This window comes from Hetaerina americana, unplaced genomic scaffold (genome assembly GCF_022747635.1).
Source record: "Hetaerina americana unplaced genomic scaffold, ioHetAmer1.1.p SCAF_3, whole genome shotgun sequence".
Lineage (NCBI taxonomy): Eukaryota > Metazoa > Arthropoda > Insecta > Odonata > Calopterygidae > Hetaerina > Hetaerina americana.
In genome coordinates, this window is record NW_027286874.1 from 38,295,791 (window position 1) to 38,319,803 (window position 24,013).

Genomic DNA, 24,013 nt, shown 5'->3' on the forward strand with positions numbered 1-24,013 from the left:
TCAGGAAGATATCAGCTAGATTATATCCTGGTTAGACACAGGTTTAGGAACAGTGTGATAAATTCCCACAGCTTCCCGGGAGCGGATGCGGACTCAGACCACAATTTAGTTGTTATGAAATGTAGCGTACGTTTCAAAAAGATAAGGCAGGGGCGGCGAGTAAGAAAATGGAATGTACGAGGGTCATCCGGAAAGTAGTACCCGTTCGTGAAATAAAGACACAAAAGTAAATATTAACAAACATAAAAAATTTTATTTGAAAGAGGATACTTTAAACTACTTCTCAACATAATCTCCAAGCAAATTAAGGCATTTGTCATAACGTGTGACAAGTTTCTGTATTCCTGCTGCATAGTCCTTCGCCGCCAGCTCATTGAGATACGCGAGGGACCCATCTTGCACAAATTTTTGCATAATGCAGATGGTGTTTAACAATTTCATGAACAATTGTTCGAGAAACATTGGGAAAATGCTCACAGATGTCATCAATTGTGACACGCCGATCGTTCCTCACGAATTCGTCAACTGAGCTCACCAGTTGGTCTGTAATGACAGACGGTCTCCCCGAACGCTCATCGTCGTGTGTGTTCCCCCTCCCCATGTTGAAGTTGCGACACCACCGCCGAACAGACGACTCGTCCATTACATTGTCTCCATACACCTCCTTTAATTGGCGATGAATATCACATGGGCGAACGTTTCTTGCATTGAGGAATTTAATCACTGCCCTCACTTCACAACTGGCGGCGTTCTCAATTTTTTTAAACATTGTAAACAATCACAGAAACAACACAGGCAATGCTAGCGTCACGCAACTTGGCTCAGAGAAGGCAGACAAGCCACTGAAGCTATCTGACCTCGTCCAGCGGCTACTCGCGTCGTCAGCACTTCATGCGGCACGAATGGGTACTACTTTCCGGATGACCCTCGTAGAAGCATTAAATGGGTTGAAAAGGAAGGAATACAAACAGGCGGTAGAGAAAATCATGGAGGATGGTAAAGAGCTAAGTACTATCGAAGAAAAATGGGAAAGTTTCAAGAAAGGGTTGTCTAAAGCCACAAAAGACACTATTGGAACCATTAACGCTAAAAGGACTAGGAAACCATGGATCACGGATGAGATGATTACAAAGATGGATGAGCGGCGAAAATGGAAGAATGTAAATACAGAGTTAGGCAAGATGAAGTACAAAGAATTAAACAATAAATTGAGGCGGGCAACAAATAAAGCAAAAGAAGCCTGGTGGAAGACGCAGTGCGAGGATATGGAGAGTCTCCAGAGGAAGGGTGAAATCGGTGCGCTGTACAGCAAAGTTAAATCGTTATCAGCAAGTAAGAAAGGAAGAGCTATGCTAACAGTTAGAGATAGGGCAGGTAAGGTAATAGTTGACGCAGGAAAGATCCAAGAGAGATGGAAGGAGTATATAGAAGAACTGTATAGTAAGGAACTCAGACCAACAAATTTAGACATTGAAAAAGAAAATTACGTAGAGGATGACAGCTTAGGTCCAGGCATACTAGACAATGAGATAGAAAGGGCATTAAGGGAGATGAAACTAAATAAGGCCGTGGGGGTAGATAACATTCCCGTGGAACTTTTAAAATGCTTAGGAAAATGTGGGAGGAAGAGGCTATATGGGCTGATCCGTAGTATTTATGAGGAGAGAATCTGGCCGGAAGACTTTGTGAGATCAGTTTTAGTTCCTATTCCGAAAAAGGTAAAGGCCACGTCATATGAGGACTACAGGACAATTAGTTTGATATCCCATGCAGCTAAAGTTGTTCTCAGGATCATAAAAAAAAGGATAGAGAGTAGAGCAAATGATTACTTAGGGGATGATCAGTTTGGGTTTAGGAAGGGGAGAGGGACGCGTGATGCCATTGCAGTAATGAGATTATTAATCGAGAGGAATATAGAACACAACCAGGAGGTATTTGCCTGTTTCGTAGATTTCGAAAAAGCGTTTGATAGAGTGAATTGGGAAAAACTAATGAGTATATTGCAGAAAATAGGAATAGATTGGAGGGAAAGGAGGCTAATCCGCAACCTGTACATGTCTCAGACTGCTCAGGTGCGGGTGGGAAACGGGGAGTCAGAATGGGCAGTGTTAGGAAGGGGTGTAAGGCAGGGTTGCCCATTATCACCATTGCTGTTCAACCTGTATGCAGAGGAAATGATCAAAGAGGCATGGGAAGGACTCGAGGTAGGAATGAAAGTGGGCAGGGAATTCGTAAAATCAGTTAGGTTTGCTGATGACCAAGCTTTAGTTTGTGAGTCAGCCAAGGGGCTGCAAGCATTGCTGAGTAAATTGGAAATTCAGTGCGACAGGTATGGGATGAGAATCAACATTAGTAAAACAAAGGTTATGCGATTTTCTAGAAAGAAAAAGGCCAAGCTTAACATTAAAATAGGAGGGCAAAAACTAGAGCAGGTAGAACAGTTTACGTATCTCGGTAGTGTTTTGGACCAACACGGTCAAAGTAGTAGGGACGTAAGGAGAAGAATTGCGCTAGGCAAAGAGGCTTTCACAAGGAGGAGGGAGTTGATGACAGGGACGTTGAGTAAGGATGTTAAGAAAAGACTCGTAAAAACTTTGATATGGAGGGTAGCTATGTACGGCGCGGAAATGTGGTCATTGAAACAGGAGGATAGACGTAGACTGGAGGCTTTTGATATGTGGGTGTGGAGAAGATTGGAGAAGGTGAAATTGACAGAGAAGAAAACAAATGAGGAAGTACTTGAAATGGTGGGCGAGGACAGGGGTTTGTTGGGAGCAATCCTATGGAGGCAGGAAAAGTGGATGAAGGGGGTTTTGACCGGCAGTGGGATGTTGAAGACGGTGATAGAGGGTAGAATGTTGGGCAAAAGAGGAAAGGGAAGGAACAGGATAGGGATGTTGGATGGGATGAAGGGAGGAAGAAAGTACTCAGAGATGAAGAGGGACCTGATATAGAGTAGGATGATGGATTTTTTTGTTTTGTTAGGAATAATAAAATGCTTGTTTGGTAGTTGTGTCCATCCAAAAACCTACCTTAACCGGTAGATTACCTTAAAAAAAATATATATATACACACTTCTATACACACACATATATGCATTTTAATATGTACCTACACACTTATGTATCTGTGCACCTATTAACACATATCTACCTAGGATAAAGTTGAGTGGATGTAGTAAGGATAGACAAATTGGTATGCATCCTAGCATCTTACAGTAATGAAGGATGCTGTAAAAAATCAAATTTAGGAATTTTAAAAGGACAAAATAAATGATAATGCAAATTCCAGGGTATCCCTATGCAATTAAGTTTATAACAGAAATCATAGTGAATGGCAACATGGATTTATTTATTGAGAAACTGCATAGCAAGCTTTTCAAGAAAGGAAATAGGCGAACTGTCTCGTCAAAAAGGTGTGAACAACTGTAATTAAAAGTTTAGAAGCATTTCGAGAAAATTACAGTAATTAAACAGTTCCAAAAATTCTGTCAAGCATATGATTTAGAATACAGAAAGACACAACTGATATAGCACCTTCCATTACCTCAAATTATCCATGATTCAGAGGTGCATTTAGTTAAATTATATAGTTTTAAGTACATATTCGTGGCAGTTCGGTGAAAACATTTTTCAAAAAGTTACTCCTAAGGAATTCCTCGCAGGCTAGAAAACTGGCAGGCATCCCACCAATGCTTACCCATTTTACTATGTACATATTTAATATAAATGATAAAATGGATAATTTTCACTGGTATTTTTTTATGCTAAGAAATTCAATGATTATACTACATGAGCTATTTCAGAGAATTTTATTGATGAAAATTTTCAATTTATTCTATGTTGAAGAGGCATGTTGATTTGAAATTCATATTGCATTCATTAATATACTGTGCAACTTAACTACGATTAGGGAAACTAAATTAGGACCTATGTAGTACATACATTTAAAGAAATGAATACTCCCATACACCCCAATTTATTTGTAATAAATTATCATGGAAACACTTTTTTAACAAATATAAAATCCATTTTCTCAAATAACATTGCTTTGAAGCAGTGTTCATATATGTTGACTTCAAATAAATATGAGTTCTTGAGTAACAATACAGACATGCTTCTATAAATATACAATGGATAAAAAGATCAAAGGAACAAGATTTTTCTATATGTTATGCATTTAGGAAGAAACCAAATTTTATTGTATACAGTTGAAAAAATATATCCTTGCATTTGAAAAACTCCTATGAAAATTTGGAAGCACCCATTGTCCTATTATTTGTATAAAACATTTGAGTATAAAAGATGCACAAATGGTTGCTGACAGACATGAGATTAATGAGACAGGTGTCATTGGCATTTTCTATAAAAGTTAAGACTGAAAACTTTAAAGGGAATAACAATAGTGACACCACATAGTGACATCAATGTGTATTTCCACATGAGAGAACATTGAAATTGAACAAAATAATCCATAGTTATTAATTAAGCTTATACAATCACTTACTTAGGTAGTATTTGATATGTTTTATAAGGTTAAATACTTTCATCAAGCATGCAATCACCACACTACTGATAAAATTTTGCAAGTTTAGTACTTTGGTTGAATATTTGGTCCATAATACACATTTCAAGAATGATTGGCACAAAATTCTAAAATGTTAACATTTAATGCTGATGAATGACAGTAAACAGAAGTGTTACTGGGTTGAAAAATAGTACAAGATTTAATTACATCAAATCTAGAGAAAGAATCTCTATTCATCTTTATAAAGCAAATTTTCTACAGTTATTTCACATTAGACAAAATATGTTAGCTTATATAATCAGTCCTTTGTCATTATTCAAGTCTTATTGAGTACCATTACACATTCACAATGGTCTGACTTATTGGCTCGGTTGGGGATTCTGAGTCAGAGCTGCTAGTTGGAAAGGAAGGTATGCCCTGCTCCTGAAAGTCTTTGTGCTGCATAGTATTAGTTTGGGTGAGAACACAAGAACCATTGCCATTACCATCTGATGTCATAGGAATTTTCAGTTGGCCTAACTTAACATCATTATTGTCACAATTCCTAGAGTCACCCTCATCATCTTCTAGACTGGAGTAGCTGGCATTTGTAGCATCAGAGTCTTCACTATTTTGCTTCTCTCCACTGATACTTGTAGCATCACTATTATCTTCATAAACACTCACCTCACTGTTGCTATCGCTTTCATCAGACACTAGAAAGAATGATGATTAGGTTTTGGAGTTAGGACTCAAAATAAGTAGTTGAAACTAATATTTAAAATTCTGAGAACTAAAATTCAATTATAATTTGGATTCAGAATTGAAATAATTCATTCAAATTCATCAAATGTTTTCTTAAGATTCATAATTTCTTACTGATTTATTTATAAGGAGCAGCAGATTTAAAAAATAGTACTAATATAAACACACACCACCCAAATACTAGCAAAACATAGTTGTGTGAATTATCATTCATCATTTAATATTTTGCCCACAGATGACATTTTCAGAAGAGATTGAAATTTAATAGTGATTGATCTTATGAATTATTGAAAAATGGTTATCTCCCCAGCGTGTGAAGTTGGAAGTACCCTTGATACCCATACGGTTATATAAATATTTGCATTGGAAGAACGTGGACTTCTCATGATTCTACTTACTTAGCTTTATTTTTTCAATGATGAGAGGATAGAATTCTTTGGCAGCAGCATTGTTTGGCTCATACTGCAAAACTGAAAATATACATAAATATATGTGAAATTTCAATTTCAAGAGGTATGATAATAAATTGATATAATTACTCTGTTATTTCTAACCCTGTATTGGGAGCACTACAGAAGTAATCCATTAAATGTTACTGGAATTGAAGGAAAGTGTGGGCAGGAGTGTTCAGAGGGACAAATGCAAAAGAAATTATCCCATTACTCAAACCATATAGGGTTTGAAATCATACCTGGCATTATCACGTAACGTGTGTTATCATAATATTTAACTGTTCCATTAAACTTTTTTTTTCATTTTTTATTTCTTCAAATATTTTTCTATGGTCAGCCTTGCTGGAACTTTCATGCTCTCTTCTCTCCTATGACATTCCTAATGAATCCATTGTCTCATTTTGTGCCTAATCCACCTGATTATTCTTTAATGTATACTGCTCAAAATTGGTTTCTATTCTTCCCTCATCTAATTACCCAATGGTCAATAGGTCCATTTACTGATGGTTCATTAGTAACTTTTCTTCTTTCATCTACTTTCCCAATAGTCCACGCGTATGAGTGCACATCCCATGCCAATGTTTCCCCTCTGGTTACAATATTTTTTGGGTATAATAATTTCCACTTCATTATAAACTCCTTAGCTTGAGCTGTTCTGCATTTAACGCTGATGAGCTACTTCCATCCCATGCAAAATTGTTTGCAAGGTACCTAATATTCCATAAAACCTAAAATCTCTCCACTCAATGAAATATATGTTTTCAGATTCTCTCGTCTACATACTTCAGGATTTAACCCAACTGATTTTCATATTTTTTATTTAAAAGCCGGAACTTTATCTGTTGTATTCAAGGATGTTCGCAGAGATTCTTGAAGTGCAATGCCATCTCCAAACAGGAGGGTGTTAATTTCTCCCTAACTCCAACCCCTTTTATGGCAATTCATCATATTCCTTTTATTCCCACTTCTAAGTGCTTTTAAATATTTCTTGTGAGGTTGGATCTTTGATTAATTCATACTTAATTTACCTTACTTTCCTTTCTTTAGCTTCTATACATCTTCTTTCACTCATTTTTGCTGTGGTGGCTTGGTTCTTACAGAGATAACAAGTTATTCTTCTGTCACAGTAAATGACTGTTTCCTACAGTGTGATCCTCTTTAACATAATGATGTTGTCCACAGTTCTTCTCTAAGTCCAAATATGCCACGAACAGTAGCTGGTTGATTTTTGTCACATTTTCTACATGTATTCTCAAGCAGGGTTTTACAACATTTCAATTACTAGGCTGTCACCAATTTCTCTTTCAGTGGGCTATTAGTGATCCTAGGAAACCTCAGGCTTATAGGTTATTGCATAGGGAAGGGAACTGGCCCCCTACCCTGATGTGCAAATATTACATGTTGTTGGGCTTATATAGTATTATTTGAGCTCTACCCTCACCTAACAAACCAACTTTCAGGTTAATAACCGTGGCCCGTTATTTTTTATGTATGTACTTATATGATATCAGTATCAAGACTTGGTGCTGGTCAGATTTCTCAGTCCTTATTTTCTTCAGTACTTCAACATCCCATTAACCTCAAAATCCTCTGGTAGGTGTCCACTTTCTTAGCTGCATTTTATCATGCCATGGAATGTCTTATGCTTTTCCTGTTTGCACTTTGACACTCTATCTTCCGATTTTACCCCATTGGAGCACCTTAATTTTCACAACTTAATTCACTGCTATGTAAAATTCATTCATATCAATTTCTGAACCGCAGTTATTTGAAAAATATATACTTAAAACTTTATTTCGTTGTCTCCCAGAGTTTTGACCCTAGCTATGCATTTTTCAATGCAATTGTTAAGTGTATCTCCTCTGAAGGTCTTGCTCAAATGGCATGTTTGCCTCTACCATAATCTTCCCAGTACAGAATTCTACTATTCTTTTTACATTGGCACCTCTTTTTGGCATTTGGAAAGCAAGAGTAACAGATGTATTGTAAGTATACATAATGAGAGAAATGGATTCAAAGCTGCAAAACCTCAAACAGCAGATAGACAACCATTATTAGGGTATTATTCACAAAGGAGGTCTAACTTTTGAGTACAAATATGACAATGGCATCATGTATAACTAGTGACAAAAATGATGGAATCTTGTCAAAACTCTTGGTAACTATAATAATTTGACTCTACTTTAATAATATACTAATTTCAAAGAAAAATTTAAAAAATGCCGAGTAAAATACTGAAAAATCTTTTATTCCATAGCCATGGCTTTAGTGCTGTCTTCCTTGTGTACATTTCTTCCTTTATAAAAACACTATTTGATGGATGGAATAAAATAATTTACACTTTATTTTACCGTGTAAGTTTTTATGAATTCATTGATCATATTTATTTACTGCAGTACGGACAAATTTTATTATCTAATGAAATAATGCATAAACCATAAAATATTAGTTTGGAGTGAGGCTATTAAGCACAGTAGAAACTTACTTAGTTTGCAGTATTTCAGGGCAGTAGTAAAATCCCTCATCATGACAGCAGATAGAAACTGGAAATAGAATGACAAAGATTAATTTTAGTTTTTGCATTCATTAGTGCTCTAGTGCTGCAATTTGTGGTCTTGACAAGAAAGGCCCCATTGCATATGCCCTATCAAATACAGTACAGGAGAGACAGAAGCATCATAATAAGTCTAGTTGACCCATGCAATTATAATCACATGGGATTAAATGCAAATTACCTTTGGATGTTTTATCTGACAACATATTCATGAAAGAAGGAAAATATAGAAGTAAATTGTAATATACCAAAAATATGGGAATGGGAAAATAAGGAAATTATGTGAAATCAACATAATTACAACCATCCTTAAAACTAATCTACATAACCCTTTAAATTAACAAAGTGGTGTTATCAAGCAATACTGATATTTTTGTTGTTATCACTAAATTTTCTTAAATGTTCTTTAGGATACAATTGTCATTTTCCGCAAAAAAGAAGAGAACTTTACCATACTTAAAAGTTAATGCTACCAACAATAGTGATCTCTTGAATATTGAACAGAATTAATCCACTGTACATGTGTTGTCATCTCATATTAAATAATACTCCCGTTGCTGTTACAGTCAAAAACTTTGTAGATATCCTGCACATTCAATTGTTTATGTTTGATTTAAAAATAAATGCCAGTTTGTATAAAATTAAGATAAATTTCCTTACAAGCTTGTGAATGGGATTATTCAATGATGATTTTCTAGTGGGAATTTAATGAGTAGCTTAATTGTAAATGAGAAACATACAAAGAGGGTTTTTACGGAAATTTCTATGCATGCTGATAGTTATCTAATTATATAAATGATTGTCTTCTACAATAATAAATAACAATAACAACCTAGGTATGTTAGAAGTCGTTCTGTTTTCTTATCTTCAACACTAAAATCAGCTAATATTTCCATATACATCCATAACCGGCACAGGGAAAGGAACTGGCCCCCCTACCCTGATGTGTGAATTTTCACACCCCGTATGGGGCTTAGTACTGGGTGATCTCTACCATCACCTATTAAACCGACCTTCGGGTTGATTACTGTGTTTATGGTTTTTATGGGGTAAGGTAACTATATAGCACAATGTGCAAGTTAGTGTATACGTATTAGCCAGAAGATCAGGTATACCATGAGAAGTCTGTCATTTAAGAGGTCCATAAAGGTGTTTTTTGCATGGATACTACCTCGTGACATCTCCACAGGCTTGTGTCAGGTTTGGTTGTCAGTTTTTTCACTCCTGTATTTGACCAAAAAATCCTGTTCCTGATTTCCGGTATCATTTAATATGGATAAAACTTATAATAAATCTGGTGCCCAACTAATAGGCAACTTATGTTGAAGCAATTTATTGATGATTGTACCAACAAGTACCTCTAGTTCCTACCCGTGATAGTGTTAGTAGTCATGACCTCCCATTATTATTTATTGTTGAAGGCCTTCAGGAATATATTCAGTGGATAGTGCAAATAGCTTGTCTTTGGACTTATTAAAAAGGTTAATGTTGGCAGAAAATAAGAGCGAGATGTGAGCTGGAAGTAAAAAAGTTGGGATAGATGATCTACTTCTTGATGATATAGTTGAATGGATGTGATTACTTTGAGTTCAGTAGAACGGACATACAGCATAGAAGGGTAAAGGGTGTTGTATGGCAACAAAGCATTATCATGACATTTATTGTAGACTAATAATATCATTTGTGAATTTTTAGTTGGGTTTACAAGAGATGAAGACCAAATGGGAAGAAAGAAAAGAGAACAAATTTTGTCAAAACATCTCATTTTCCCCATTCTTAATTATTATTCAACATGGCCAAGTCTATCTACCACTGTTAAGTGCCACTACCAAAGCAAAACCTACATTTTATCCATACAAATTCAATCGTCATGCCCTTTAAATACTCTAATTGTACTGACTCTCAAACAAATGTGTTTTATGTAAAACAATTGTTAATAGGAGTACTAAGAGTTGAGAAAAAATGTGAGCGCCATCATTAATATAACAATAGATGCCATTTATAAGTTTTCTATGCCTCTTATGCTAACCAGAGATTCATTGATAGCATCAGTCCTTTCAAAAAAATTATCTTCATATGTGTATTCCTTTTCAAATATGATGAAATATTATCCTGAAAAAACTATGTCTTATCATCTCTAAAGCGATTGCATAGTTTATCAGAAGCAAATTATAAATAAAAATAAGATAAAATAGGGAAAAGTATTCTGTTAAAAACACAATACATACCTCTGCTAAAAACTCAGTTGGTGCTGAAATGCTTTCATCGGCATCTGTATACTCGCTGAGGTCTTCACTACTGCTGCGAGGGGTAAGGACTGTGGAAGAGGTAGGTGAGAGAAATGTGGCAGGAGTTTCTCCTGAAGGGCCTGCTTCTTCTCTTCCAACCACAATCACCTCCTTCAGGTTGGAGGAACATTTTGATGGGGATGGATTAACGAGCAAATTGGAAATGTTTTTTGCCCCAATTTGTGCTTCTGCAATTCCCCCTAGGATGGAATCCTCGTTTTCATTGTTGTTACAGTTGTTGTTATTATTGGCACTCATCTTCAATTCCTTAATAAAAGATACATATCATATTTTAGTTTTATAACAGCCATGAAAACTGCATTAATTAAAGAGGGAAAGGCAGTATCAAAAATGAACTACAATCAATGGACCAATTCAATTGACATATTTCTAGCAACTTCAAGTAAATTCCCAAAAGTATGATCATGCCAATCTCCCTTTAACCGATGATTGATGGAAAGCAATACATTGTCAACGATAGTGAATATGAAATTGTTTATTTTCCACATTATTCAGACTATGAACAATAAGTGATGAACTTATCGTAAATTCATATCTTCAGAAGATTTCTTTAAAAACAATTGTGACCATAATTACGCTAAATAACATGCTTTCCTTTTTTCTAGCTATTCATACATTAATGTATTAGCCACATGTTCTGAAAACTCTTTTTGTTAATGAAAATTATAATCTGCATTTAAAAATCAACAGAATAACTCCAAGTAAATAGTACCTGCATTTAATATGCCAGTACAGGTAGTATTTACTAGATCCAAGAGGGAAATTAAGTTAAATTGCGCAGTAGAAATTCACCACAAATATGCTTTTAGAGCAAGTCGTCACTGTAGATGATCGTCGAGTGCTTCATTCATTTAGTATACCAACGATATTAACGTCTTGCAGTTTTATTGTCAACGTACACAATAAGATTTGTGAAAAAGATTTACCTAAAATTCAAAAGAAGCCACAATCTACTGGGAATGAACATTTTCTGAAGGGTGCGGAAACGTATATGTAACCCGCACATCACGTGTCTGCAAATTTCCACTTGAGCAACATAACCACGAAACAGCCATAACCAAAGATGAACCAATGAAATGTTATTTACATAATGCTCCATTACAGATCAAAGTTTTCAAATTCTGTGAACAAATAGGGTCGTGAGCGTTTAATTAATTATAAGAACATAAAAATGCAAACGCTTTATGTTACAAATAAAAAACAAGCACCTGAAATATGAATACAATTATTTACAATAAGTGGGTAGCAAAAATAAACAAGCTCCCGGATGGTCTAATGAATTTAGGTTACTCCAGCATAAGGGAACGCGTTCTCTTTATTAAATAAATTTTTGAAGTAATTCTGAAAACACACTAAAAGGAACGGTAGAAATAATCATGTGGTAACGAATGGTAAAAATGAAATAGCACTCTTTCAGTTAGCAGCATGAAGGATTCCTTACCTGCGGAGCATTCGTCTTACTTAAATAATCAGCAGTAATTCTGCTTTATGATTTTCTCCAAAATATTACGTCCACTATCATCCTCCGCTTCAAATTCGTCTTCTTTCTTAAAGTTGAAATGTTACTTTGGCGGTGGAGGTAACTCCCCCATTTCTGACGCGTTTACACGCGCATGTAGGTACTTCGCAGATACCTTCGATTACGGTGGTTACAAACGACGTCACAAAAAGTCTAAAAAGGGAAAGCCATTCAACAATTGGAACAGGAAGAAATTCCCAAATTGCCACCTAATATTTACTCCTAAACTACTAACCTACGAAAGCATATTATTATCTATGTAAATAACGAAGTTAGAGAGTCTGATTGACAATGCTCCAGATCACAGAACTCTTCCATGGAGTCCGCGCTCTGGAAAGCAAAATTAATCAATACATTATTACGTCACTGGAACGATGACCTCATCTTTTGCTGTCGCCACGGCTACAGGCACTAACTTTCGCTCATCCGAAATTCAGCTCTTTTATTATCACTTAATTCGAATGCATTACCTAATTAAAGTGTTTTCCCGTAACTTTAGTCGGATATAATTTTAAATTACCATTAGCAATTGAATTTTAAGCGATATGTACATGGAATCCATAGATATTTGGTACCAATATTGGCCATGACTCAAAATGCCAAGTTTGCCGGTATTTGATTCCATATCGTGGCTTGACTTGACCTACTCAGAAGGAAAATTGATAATTGTAACATTATTTTCACTTTCATGTTCTCCCCTGGTAACTCTTATTTCGCATGCTAAATGATTCATCAAATAAAATTACAGCAAGCTCTCTTGGGTAGGCACGCAGCGGGATTCGAACGAACAGCTTCTTTAGATTCACCAGCAAGTACACTAAAATTCATATTTATATGCCTAACCTATTATAATTCGCTAAATTAATTTCCACACACAGTAAATGATTTAATTAAGCTTTTTCGCATTATCTATCACAGTTATTACATTGGGCTGCCCCAAAAATGGTAAAATATTAAGCAGCCACTCGAGAAAACATTTTCTAAATCGAGACAGATATATCTATCCTATTTTTTTTATAATATAAAGCAGCTCTAGCATGGGAAGTTGATTTATTGCTTCAATATTTTATTTTAATGTAATCATAGCTGTGCAATGAACACTATCTTATAAATAAAACAGTTTCTGGCATCACTTCATATTGAAATTTACATTAAACCACTTGGCTTTTTCCCTTTGAAAAATTTTTTTAGGACAAGTGGTATAATTTAAATTTTGCTATCTAATAATAATTCTTTGAATATTTTAATTCTTCATCAAACTTGTAATGTTGATCATTTATAGCCTCAATTGGAGAGACTGGCCGTAGTTTCAATACATACTTTTACTTGTAATTTTCGTTTCTATAAAAACTAATTATAATTAAAAACCATACTTTACCTTTTCTGGAAAGTAATTTTCATTTGAAGATTGATTTGTGTGGGCAGAGCTCATCTTGGATTAATACCATATGAAATTCACACCATCAAGTGCAATGCAACTTGAGTTATCAAAATAGTTTATTATTAGACAAAAAAATCATACTACTTGGATTTTAGATGGGATTATGGGACATTATCCAGATTAGAAGCCAGGATCTTTTACTTGCACAGGAAAAACCCTATCCTGATGCAAAACTGCAAGTAATCTGTGCACATATGTGCTTTATTTCTTGAAGTAATTACTGAGAGTCATTGAAAAGGAATTGTTGGAAAATCAGATTTTTTTGTTTAAAAATCCTACTCTCACTAATTCATCATTCATTCTTGTCGTTACTTCTATCAGAGAAGATAAATGCATACAGGGAAAGCCATTCAAATATAAATAATTGGTAAGATTTAACTATTTTAATAACCTGCCTTTCAACTTGTTACCAAAACTATTATACATAGTTTCAGTCTTATTTATTACCCACAAAAAGTAAGAATTTTGTAGGGAAAAAATCTCAAACATTCAAAAAAATATACTTAAATGTAACCACTATTATTATTTTAATTTATGTTGCTTTTATACACATATAAGGCACACAATCATCAATATTCTTCTGCTTTCATGGATAATTGACTTATAAACCCTTTGTAAGTATAATCATTTATCTGCAAACTTTATTTCTTTTATCCCCTACATGAAAGAAAATTTTTGTAAAAATACACTAAAATATAATAGAGCCAAGGATTATGCAGTATTTCAAGTATAATTTTCCATTCCTGGAATTCATCTACGTTGGCCAACTTTTTGGGAAAAGTTTCACTTTCAGTCACAGGCTTTCTAAAGTTGAACTAAATATTCCAGTTATAAAAAGAACTATTTTATGCCAAAAGCTGACAAAATAACTAACAGCCAGAAATGAAACTTGATGTAATATAATTATATTTATTTCAATCAAATATTGATATGGTTAATAAAATCTAGTATGATTATTAAAATGCATGAGAGAAACTTCCGTTCCCAAGTAATTATGCTATCTACAGAATGCCCAAGTCAGTTTGGGGTTTGTACTCCAGATGTAGAATACTTGATAAAATGGATCAAGCATGTATGGTGGTGACAACATTATGTAAATGGCCCTGATACCTAAGGCAGTTTTGTAAAGAGGAATTTATGATCATATGGATTTCATATCATGGCTCATGTTAATTACATCCATTAGGGATACCTTTAAAAGCAATAATGATGTCTGAGTTTGGTGAGAATATATTTCACAATTTTCTTGAGGAAAAAGTGAATAAATTTTCGATCTCTATGAGAGACCTCTTGAAAAAGACAAAAAATTTTTCTTCCAACCTTAAGAGAAACACATACAATGCCAGTTAAAATAAGTCATGGAAATAAGTTTATCTAGGAAATGGTAAAAAGCAATATTTCAAGTAGGAAACATGCCATCGGAAATAAAATGAGAATACCAAGCACATTTAAAAGAGTAAATGCATTTATTTGCCAAAATATTTTGCAAGTATGCATGTAATCACCTTACTACTATAAAGGCAGATGCTAGAACACAGTGCCTCTTAAATAATCATGTTCAAGAAAAGTACCATTCATCAGCACTCCTTTTTGACATATAACCATTGTAGAAGTCCATTGCGGACATGGGTTTTTTTCCAGTAACACCAAGTTTTCTGAATCCAATTTTTCCTCCATCTGCACATATAACCTTGTTAAAAGATAAAATAAATAAGACATTAATTATCTTGGAAAACAATAAACAACTAATTCATAAAGTCAAAAATCTTAACTAACAATGGTATTTAAAAATTTTATTAATATTAATTACTGCTACTGTCAGCATTTATATAAATATGTATACTGACATTTTAAATTATAATTGATAATAAAGCTTAAAGAAATCTTATTCCTTCTTCAAATAGGAACAGTCTGAGAGGAAGAAATATAGGTTTTGGGATCCCTCCTCCAACACCTTGCTTTGTTTAGCATATAGGAAATATTCCTTAGTAAACCAACATTAGTTCCTATAAACATTTCATTATAAATTTAATAGTTCAATTTTCAGTAAGTAAAACACCCTCTACCCTCCCATGGACTACAACCTCAAAGTGGAGGAAGAGCTAGTGCGTTCTGATGACTCCTGAAGCTGTGCTGGCAGAAGTTATGAAAATTGCTCCTGGTAGGGTCACCCATGCCAGATAAGTCAAAGGTTAGGAACCAGATGAAAGATAGTCTTTGCAGCATCTGTTCCTCAATGAGGCGGCTGCAAAGGCATCTGATCCCAGTGTGGTGGCCATTGAGTGATCGCGTCACGTTAAAAACACTATTGAGGCAGTCAATGAGAAACCACTTCAATTTTATTCCCAAGAATATAATGATAGACACTATACGACGAGTCATGGAACTACGAGATTCTGCCCAATCGGCCATTTGCCATGCCCGGTAGCAGAAGCGGCAAGGCTTCCACGGTCATCATCTCACGAAACCCTTGCAAAGAAAAACCGACAGCAGCAGGACAGAAGACACAGAAGAAGAAGACCAAATTAGGAATAAGAACTTAGAATGCTAGGACAATGTAGAGGGCAGAAAAATTAGAGAATATGAAGTGAGAGATGGAAAGAGAAAATATAGATATTTTAGGTCTATGCGAGCTGAGATGGAAGGATAGCTAGGTTTGCTGTAGTGATAGTTGTAGAATAATACACAGCAGCGGGGACAAGAGCCATAGCGGAGTTGCCATAATATTGAATAAAGAGGTAGGAAGAATCATAGCCAACATAGAACAAAAAATGGATAGAATATTACTAGTAGAGATAAAAGCAGAACCGATGAACTTGGTCACTGTTCGGGTATACATACCACCAAGCAAGCATAAGGAGGAAGAAGTTGACAGGATATATGATCAGTTAGAGGACATAGTCACGTGTGTTCCTGCAGGGAAACATTTGATAGTGATGGGCGATTGGAATGCGACGGTTGGTGAAGGAAGAGATGGAGATGAGGTGGGTGACTACTACTTTTTAGGCACGAGGAATGACCATGGGGAGAAAGCAATTGAGTTTGACAGGAGACAAGGGTTTTTGACAACTTATGGATGAAGAAAGGTATAAAATATTTCCTCAAAGTAATTCCAGTAAAGATAAAAATAATAAAAAACTTATAGCAGCAAACAAATAAATTCAAAAAACAAAATGATGTGGCTCTTTTTCATGTTGAACATGAATCACAGCCTCAATTTAGGCAATCTGGGTGAAGTGTCTCTCCATGTAGAGTCAAATAAAACTAATTCCATTGGTTTGTTTTTTGACACAATATTGAAGATTTCTAAAATTTTTAGGACTCTGTGAGTACCTCAACATATGCCCTGCCATTAAGGAGTTACAGTCCTTAGAGTTGATATATCAGACATGTTTTATAAAGCTGGTTTTAAAACTGACCCATGCTTGACCAATATTTATTCCTTATTAAAAAGATTCATACCTAATTTTGTGAATTCCACCCTTTAGGAATGTATCAAATTTGTCTTCCACATTATATAACAATTTGGATGAAGTTATTACTTATCTCAAAGAAAAAAGATACGAAATTGAATAAGAAACTAAACAAGACATGGTAATTTAAACTATACAGAACAGTGGTGACTCTTTCTCAACCAAAACGTTGTACGATGTTTCAAACATTTACATGTACACGTGTCATGCCTTCCTGTTAAGTTTTCATTTAAGTATGAATTGCCACAAATGTGAGCCTGCCACAGTATCTAATATAAATCCCTAGAATAACTATTATATTACCAGTTTACAAGTATTAGGAGCATTACCTAAATTTACTACCCTATTACCTCACAGGGCATCAGAAACTTCCGAATCATGTTACTCACCAAAATCATTCCTGATGATTTTGAAAATGTAATTTTTCCAGGCCTATCTAGACCTGATATATCTTTGTCATCACAGTAGTGCACATCCATAAGTCTCACTTGTGTACCATGCCAAGAGGTGGTAAGATGATAGACACCAAACAAGGCACGCCATAGATTATACAATGATTCAGCATTTTTCTCCTGCCATTGGACCATTCCTAGGGATGGTGTGACCTTGGGAGCTGAAATTTACAAGGCTTAAGAGTACATATGATATTAAACCAGCGAATTTCTATTCACACAAAGTAAGACTCAATAGAGACTATAACATTTACATAGCTTGGTAACCTATGGCTAAGAAATGACCGTTTCTGCTTAACCTGCAATCCATATTTTCACGCTATAATCTGATTTAGAAGAGCATAATCTATGTACGTTTTCAAAGAAACATCAATATAATAATGCTTAGTAGTCTGAGACATGTACAGGTACGTTATCAAAGAAACATCAATGTAATAATGCTTTGGCCGTTTCAACAAATACAGCACACCTTAGTAGTCTGAGATATGTACAGGTTGCAGATAACCCTCCATCCTTCCAATTTATTCCTATTTTCTGCAACACAGCCATTAATTCTACCCAATTCACTCACTCACCCACTTTACTGCCTTTTTGAAATCTACAAAACAGAAAAATACATCCTAATTGTATTCTTTGTTCCTATCTATTAGGAACCTGATTATTGCAATGGCATCACGTGTACCTCTACCCTTCCTGAAACCAAACTGATCATCCCCTAAGTAAGCATTTACCCAGCTCTCCATTCTCTTTTTGATGATTCTAAGAACCACTTGGGCTGTGAGCAAAATCAAATTTATTGCCCTGTAGTCCTTATATATGACTAATTAAAAAGCTACTACTTAAAACTAAAAAGCTACTTGATTCCAACCATTTCTGTGATTTTGACTTTAAAGTGCTTCACAGCCTGGATAAAGGAAAGAAGCTAGATGCCATGGAACAACTAGAAATCATACGTCACAAGGATTTGGACCTCATCAATGAAGTCCAACTTTTATTATCTTCACCCTCCCCCCTCCTCTCCATCTCCTTCCCAAGATGTTCTTGGGATACATGATCCCTTGTCCCTACTTATAGGACTTAACCCCCCACCCCTGTGCCTTTGGAGACCATGCTTTCCCGACCTAGGCGGGAAGCCTTGACCCCCCCCACCACCCTTCTTTTTCATGGACGGGGAGGGAAGGTTCTATGTTGCAGTACCACCCCCTTTCATCATCAATTTAAAAGTGTGAAATATCCCTCCTCCACCCTTCCACTAACCTTGGAACCACAATAGATAAGTGATTCCAACCCTTAATCACCAGTTTACCCTTTGTGCAAAGTGCTCCGTTGTCCATTGATACCATGCCGATGGCCAGTCAATGACTGCGGGGGAAAACTCCCGACTTCACCTGTTTTCTCCACGGCCCATTCGGTGCCGCTCCGTAGGACACCCCCAATGCAAAATCCCCCTTCATCCAGCTATGACATTCTCTGCAGACTGTGAAGGACTTTACACCTGTTTACTTTGTCTTCCCCACCCCCTTCCCTCCCCCCACTCACATACATAGTCCCCCATGCTGCCTTCCACTTTTCCTTCCTCTTCCTCTCTTTTCCACTACCCTCCCCTTACTTGCTTTTCAGCATATATACCAGACTGGAAGTGATGACTGTTACCTGATGATGATGTAGTTACATTGAAACTGGTCACATCAATATATTTTATTTCGTGGAAAATTGCCAAGTTTTAATTAATTATGATATTCCACAACTTCACGCTCGAAATGTCTCTTTTCACAGCCTTCCTATTTTGTAATTGGAACTAACACTGATATGGCGAAATAGTCTGGCCAAATTCTTCCCTCATAAATGCTACAAATCAGTCCATAAAAACTCTTCCTCCCCCATTCTCCCAAACCTGTGCCACAGCCAGTGCTAGCTTGTGTTAAAAAATTAAAATTAAGTGTATTTTAAAATTTTTACAATATGATCATTTACCTACAAAATTTTCGTTTTTTTGCTCAAATGTTCACAAAATCTGAATGAACAATTTTAGGCGGTTCTGCTGAAAGATGCAAAATTTACTTTTAAAAACTGGTAACTGCTCTTGTGGGAAAACATGATGGGAAATGGGAATACTGTGAGATAGTCTACAACACACAATGGGAGGACCAATGACTTCACTACCTCAAAAGTCTCAGGATCTACTCCAGTTAAACACTCAAAATGAGTCTGCCAACCAAACTACCTATCTTGGTAATCAATAGGTAAAAGTTATGAACAAGTAGTAGCAACTTTCCACTAGATATTTATTTAAACCACGACCAGCTTAGACGTGCCACATCCACTTCAGGTGAAAACTTTCCCTTTTAGGTGGAAGCAATAAACATTAACTTCTAAAAAGTTGGAAAGGGAGCCATTATTATGGCCTGAGTAGTACCCACTTTAAAGTTTTTTACACTGAAATATGAAACCTTGCCATTATTTTTTTTTTCAGAGAAAAAACATTAGCCAACCCCTGATAAACTGGATTGACTTTAAATGAGAATATATTTTCAATCCAATTTGTAGGGTAAAAACTCATTTGGTTTTTATATTTAATTTAAAAATACTAATATGTTTTACTGACCCTACCCCTTCCTAATTTCTTAGTTACGGTGAATTGATAATAAAAATATTTTTGATTTGACTTATCTTTACTATTTTATTAATGGGCATGTTAAATATTTTAACTGAGGCCTATATGGAACTCCAGAGCCTGAAGCCTTGGGAGCATTGAGGCAGCGTATGTGAACCATTCTGTAATTCCTTCTTATAACTCTGAAGATTGGTAGATTAAGAAGTATTAAATGCTGCATGTTGCATTCTACTTCATGGTAGATCATGTACAAACTGCAGTTTTTGTTACAAACAACAAAAATGATGCACATCAATAGTAGCTGTATGAATTAGACTAATCTATCATGTTGGACATCTTCACTTACCATATGTAATTCCAACTTCACTCTGAGGTTTGGCATTATTGGAATATCTATGTAAATCTCTTAAACAGCTGACTAAAAGTCTCCCTCCAGCAATAGCTAATTTATTTGATATTTCACTATTAGTTTCATGAGGCCCTATTGTGATTTGTGATTGTGCTAATATGTCTCCAATGTCGAACCTATAATATTTAATAGAGAAAAAGAATAGGTGAAACCAAAAATCATATATATTATGGATAATATGAAAACTAAATATTCCACTTATATTTGGGGTAATAGTAGCGGTATTATGAGTAGGATAAATTTGTTGCAATTTGTAATTGTGGTAAAACTCAATTGCAGTACTTGTTATTATAAATCCAAACATGCAAATACATATTCACAGAACACAACAATTCTCCAAACCTTTTGGGCTTAATGCGCATAATTGTAACTCCAGTTTCTTTATCCCCATTCATAATGGCATGGACAATGGGAGCAGCTCCTCTCCATCTGGGCAACAAGCTTGCATGCACATTTAACATCCCGCTTGAATGTAAAAATTGTCATTTGCATTTTTTGTGCTAATAAATTAATTTTACTTAATTTAAGTCACCAATCATAAACAAGCTGTGGTACAATAGGTACCTTACAGTCAAATTCAACTCTACTTTTTACCACATTATATGCACAAAAGGAGAAAATTTTAGCTAACGAAACTCACAATACCTAGCATTTGAAAATGAGCAAAATTGGATTGGAGGGAGCAACCAAAATGAATTAGGCGAGCACAAAATGTTTTCTCATATTCATAGATTATCCAGTGAAAAATGGCTTATTCTAAATATTGCATATTCAGAAAACTGATAATTATGAAGAAGCTATCCAAAAATATTAGTTGTTAATCATTGGCAAATTGTGTAGAGTAGGCTACGCACGAAAATTCAATCAGTAAACACGTTTCTAGTGATTTTATCCAAAACTATCACTTAAATTTCGTTCTTTAGTATTATTAAATCTCTCATCTCGGCCACATAAGATATACTATGCATCAATAAATTACAATTCTTACGTCAACATTTATTTATTCGCTATCGGGAGTACTTTTTGAGATTATTAACTTGTGCTGGGGGTATATAATTTTATTTTCACCGTGCTAGCAATATTCTATTCAAGGTTATCACATATATCAGTTTGAAATGTTTTCTTGGCTGTGTTACCTAACATTTGCAATTTAAGAAATGGAATTTACCAGTTGTCAATGCAATTAGCACATCGACATAGCACTGACCAAATACTGCAGTAGATATGGGTACAGTAAGTGAATTTCAATGATACATTCAATGATACGTGCTGGAGTTCAGTAGTAATTTTTTTCAAACGTTTCATGCATTTGTCTAAGAATGCAAATAAGCTTGAGCATATAAAATTTTCTTTTCTGAATAAATAATCATTGGGAAATGAGAGGCGGGCTTAAAAATGAAGGTTGCCACTACTTAGCTCCATGGGGAACATTTACCCTACTTGAAAGCCAATAATCTCATTTACCCTTTAAACAATGTTTCCAGCAAAGAAGAGATGGTGAACGAATTTCGAATTAGACATTTAAAAGGCGACTAACACATTTTGCTATCAATACTAACTTTCTATTAAATAATATTGAGTTCATTAGTGGCTGCCTTGGAATATCTACTCATAACGCCAAACAGAATACTAATGGTAAAAAGACAAAGAGCACCAAACCAGTTTCAAAACTTCGCAGTTTCCCTAGGAACCCAAACAGTCTTCGAAGGAAGGAAATGGCAAGTTCTACAATGGTGGAACATAGAAGCATTCCAAGCTTCACTAACCATTCAACTGTATACATCCACCACCTATGTGGCGAGGTTGAGATTAGATAGAATTTCAAAATATCCTCCTAACACCCAAGCATCGATATGGGCAAACAATGATACAGAGTATATACACGATTCCCTCGAAAATAGCCAGTAGATATACATATAAAAAGTGTATTCTATACGATGGAGTAGTTCTGTATTTAAGTTAATGTTGTTCAACGTGAAGGTTGTTTGATTTCTGTTGAGATCTTAAGTGATTTGAGATCATTAAATTAATACATTAGCCTTTAAGAAGTAATGCAAGTCATTCTCAGTTACTAAAATGCTCTTGAGGAACCAATGCACATCCATTGAATATTTTGTTCTACTTTGAAACGATTCGAGTATAAAATTCAATGGCCTCCGTTAGTGTTAGAAATCAAATTGCTCATTATTACCAGCAAAACTTACTGAGGAAAGGAGTTAATTATTCTCTCTGGAATTAAATGGCCAAATGATGCTACGAGGCCTATGTCGTATTCATTCGGGCACCTCTGTAAAGGCCAGTCCAAGGTATTCAATCCATTTAAATGGGAATATTTACTCACTGCACAATTCTTATGCTTATTCGACGTTACAACGTCCAGGCGATTCAAAATGTAACCCAACTTTCTATAAAAACAACAAACACCGAGCATTTAATCACGAATAACTTCAAGTAATAAGTTCAATCCCATCACATTCACTTTGATTCAAACTAACTTACAATTCATGATTCAATATTTTCAAATTCTCAACGGCAAAATTATCTGTCCCAAAAAACAACACGCGCAAAGGATATCCAACTTTGCTGCTGCTAAATTTACATCCAGGTTTACGATAAGTATTCTTATTTATTAATTCCGGCTGTCTGAGTATCGAACATATTGCGCAAAAAATATTCTCACTCGAATGCCATTTGCTCGAGCTTGGATAAAATACGTCCCGTAGGAAACCCATGTTTAAAATTTCAACATTTCGAAACACCAAACAATAACATCATTTTCAGCCGATTGGAATTCGACGGCTTTAGCCTTCAAGTTTTGAAGTGCCAGCACATGTGTGAAGTTGCAGTTTATCGCTATCGGTGGCATATCGACCTTTTCACTAAAGACCGAAATAATAAAACTTAACGCCATCAAGTCTGTCATATAAATTTTAAGTTGTTTCCAACTAGCGTATGAAAATCATTTTAGATTCAAGAAAATTAATTAATTTTTTATTATGAAACATAAAGGATTCTACAAGGGCGAAGATATATCGCTTCACGATCGATCATGATGATCAATATCTTGAAATAATATTATGAGACATCTTGTGGCAAATATAGTAAATAAATCAACGGAAGAGAGCGGGAAAATGTTCCGTTTTGATAACATATTTTGAAATATCATTATTCCATTTGCTAATGTCCTGTGTCTACGGATTCCTGACAATTTCTCAAGAAGGCTAAATTATTCGTTGATCAAAAAATTTTAGAAAGATCTTTTCAAGGTAGGTAGACCCAATGGCAGAATCTTGATGTCCAGTTGTATTCACGTCATGGGTCACTTTTTTCTGTAACAAATGGAACACAATTGTTTCGAAACAATTTTAATTATCATATATAAGCTAACTAGGTATTTTAATTCAAGTGGGAAAGGAACAAATACGGTCGTAAAAGATTTTGTGGAAGAATATGTGCACAGAGAAGCGTCATTTTTTTCTTTATTGATAGGCTTGAGAAGACAGGAAAACGAATCGGAAA

At 35.2% G+C, this 24,013-nt stretch overlaps 2 protein-coding genes across 4 annotated transcripts; both read right to left on the reverse strand.

Moving 5' to 3' along the window:
- Positions 1–3,860: 3,860 nt before the first annotated feature.
- LOC139690389 (uncharacterized) lies at positions 3,861–12,427 on the reverse strand. Of its 3 annotated transcripts, XM_071587821.1 has the most exons (6): positions 12,341–12,427; positions 12,028–12,258; positions 10,506–10,832; positions 8,209–8,266; positions 5,670–5,741; positions 3,861–5,222 (listed from the first exon to the last, which is right to left on the reverse strand). In XM_071587821.1, exons 3-6 carry the CDS (start codon positions 10,821–10,823, stop codon positions 4,864–4,866), a joined length of 807 nt encoding a protein of 268 aa, XP_071443922.1. In that variant the 5' UTR covers positions 10,824–10,832; positions 12,028–12,258; positions 12,341–12,427; the 3' UTR covers positions 3,861–4,863. The 3 variants fall into 3 exon arrangements, with proteins under 3 accessions (XP_071443922.1, XP_071443921.1, XP_071443923.1); XM_071587820.1 differs by having other exon boundaries at positions 12,028–12,409; XM_071587822.1 differs by lacking the exons at positions 12,028–12,258; positions 12,341–12,427 and adding an exon at positions 11,513–11,677.
- Positions 12,428–14,999: 2,572 nt separating this feature from the next.
- Positions 15,000–23,311, reverse strand: LOC139690916 (methionyl-tRNA formyltransferase, mitochondrial). The gene is made up of 6 exons (XM_071588540.1): positions 22,994–23,311; positions 22,699–22,899; positions 20,837–20,959; positions 20,432–20,610; positions 17,409–17,632; positions 15,000–15,236 (listed from the first exon to the last, which is right to left on the reverse strand). The coding sequence occupies exons 1-6, from the start codon at positions 23,224–23,226 to the stop codon at positions 15,105–15,107; spliced, it is 1,092 nt and encodes a 363-aa protein (XP_071444641.1). The 5' UTR covers positions 23,227–23,311; the 3' UTR covers positions 15,000–15,104.
- Between the last annotated feature and the right edge of the window lie 702 nt (positions 23,312–24,013).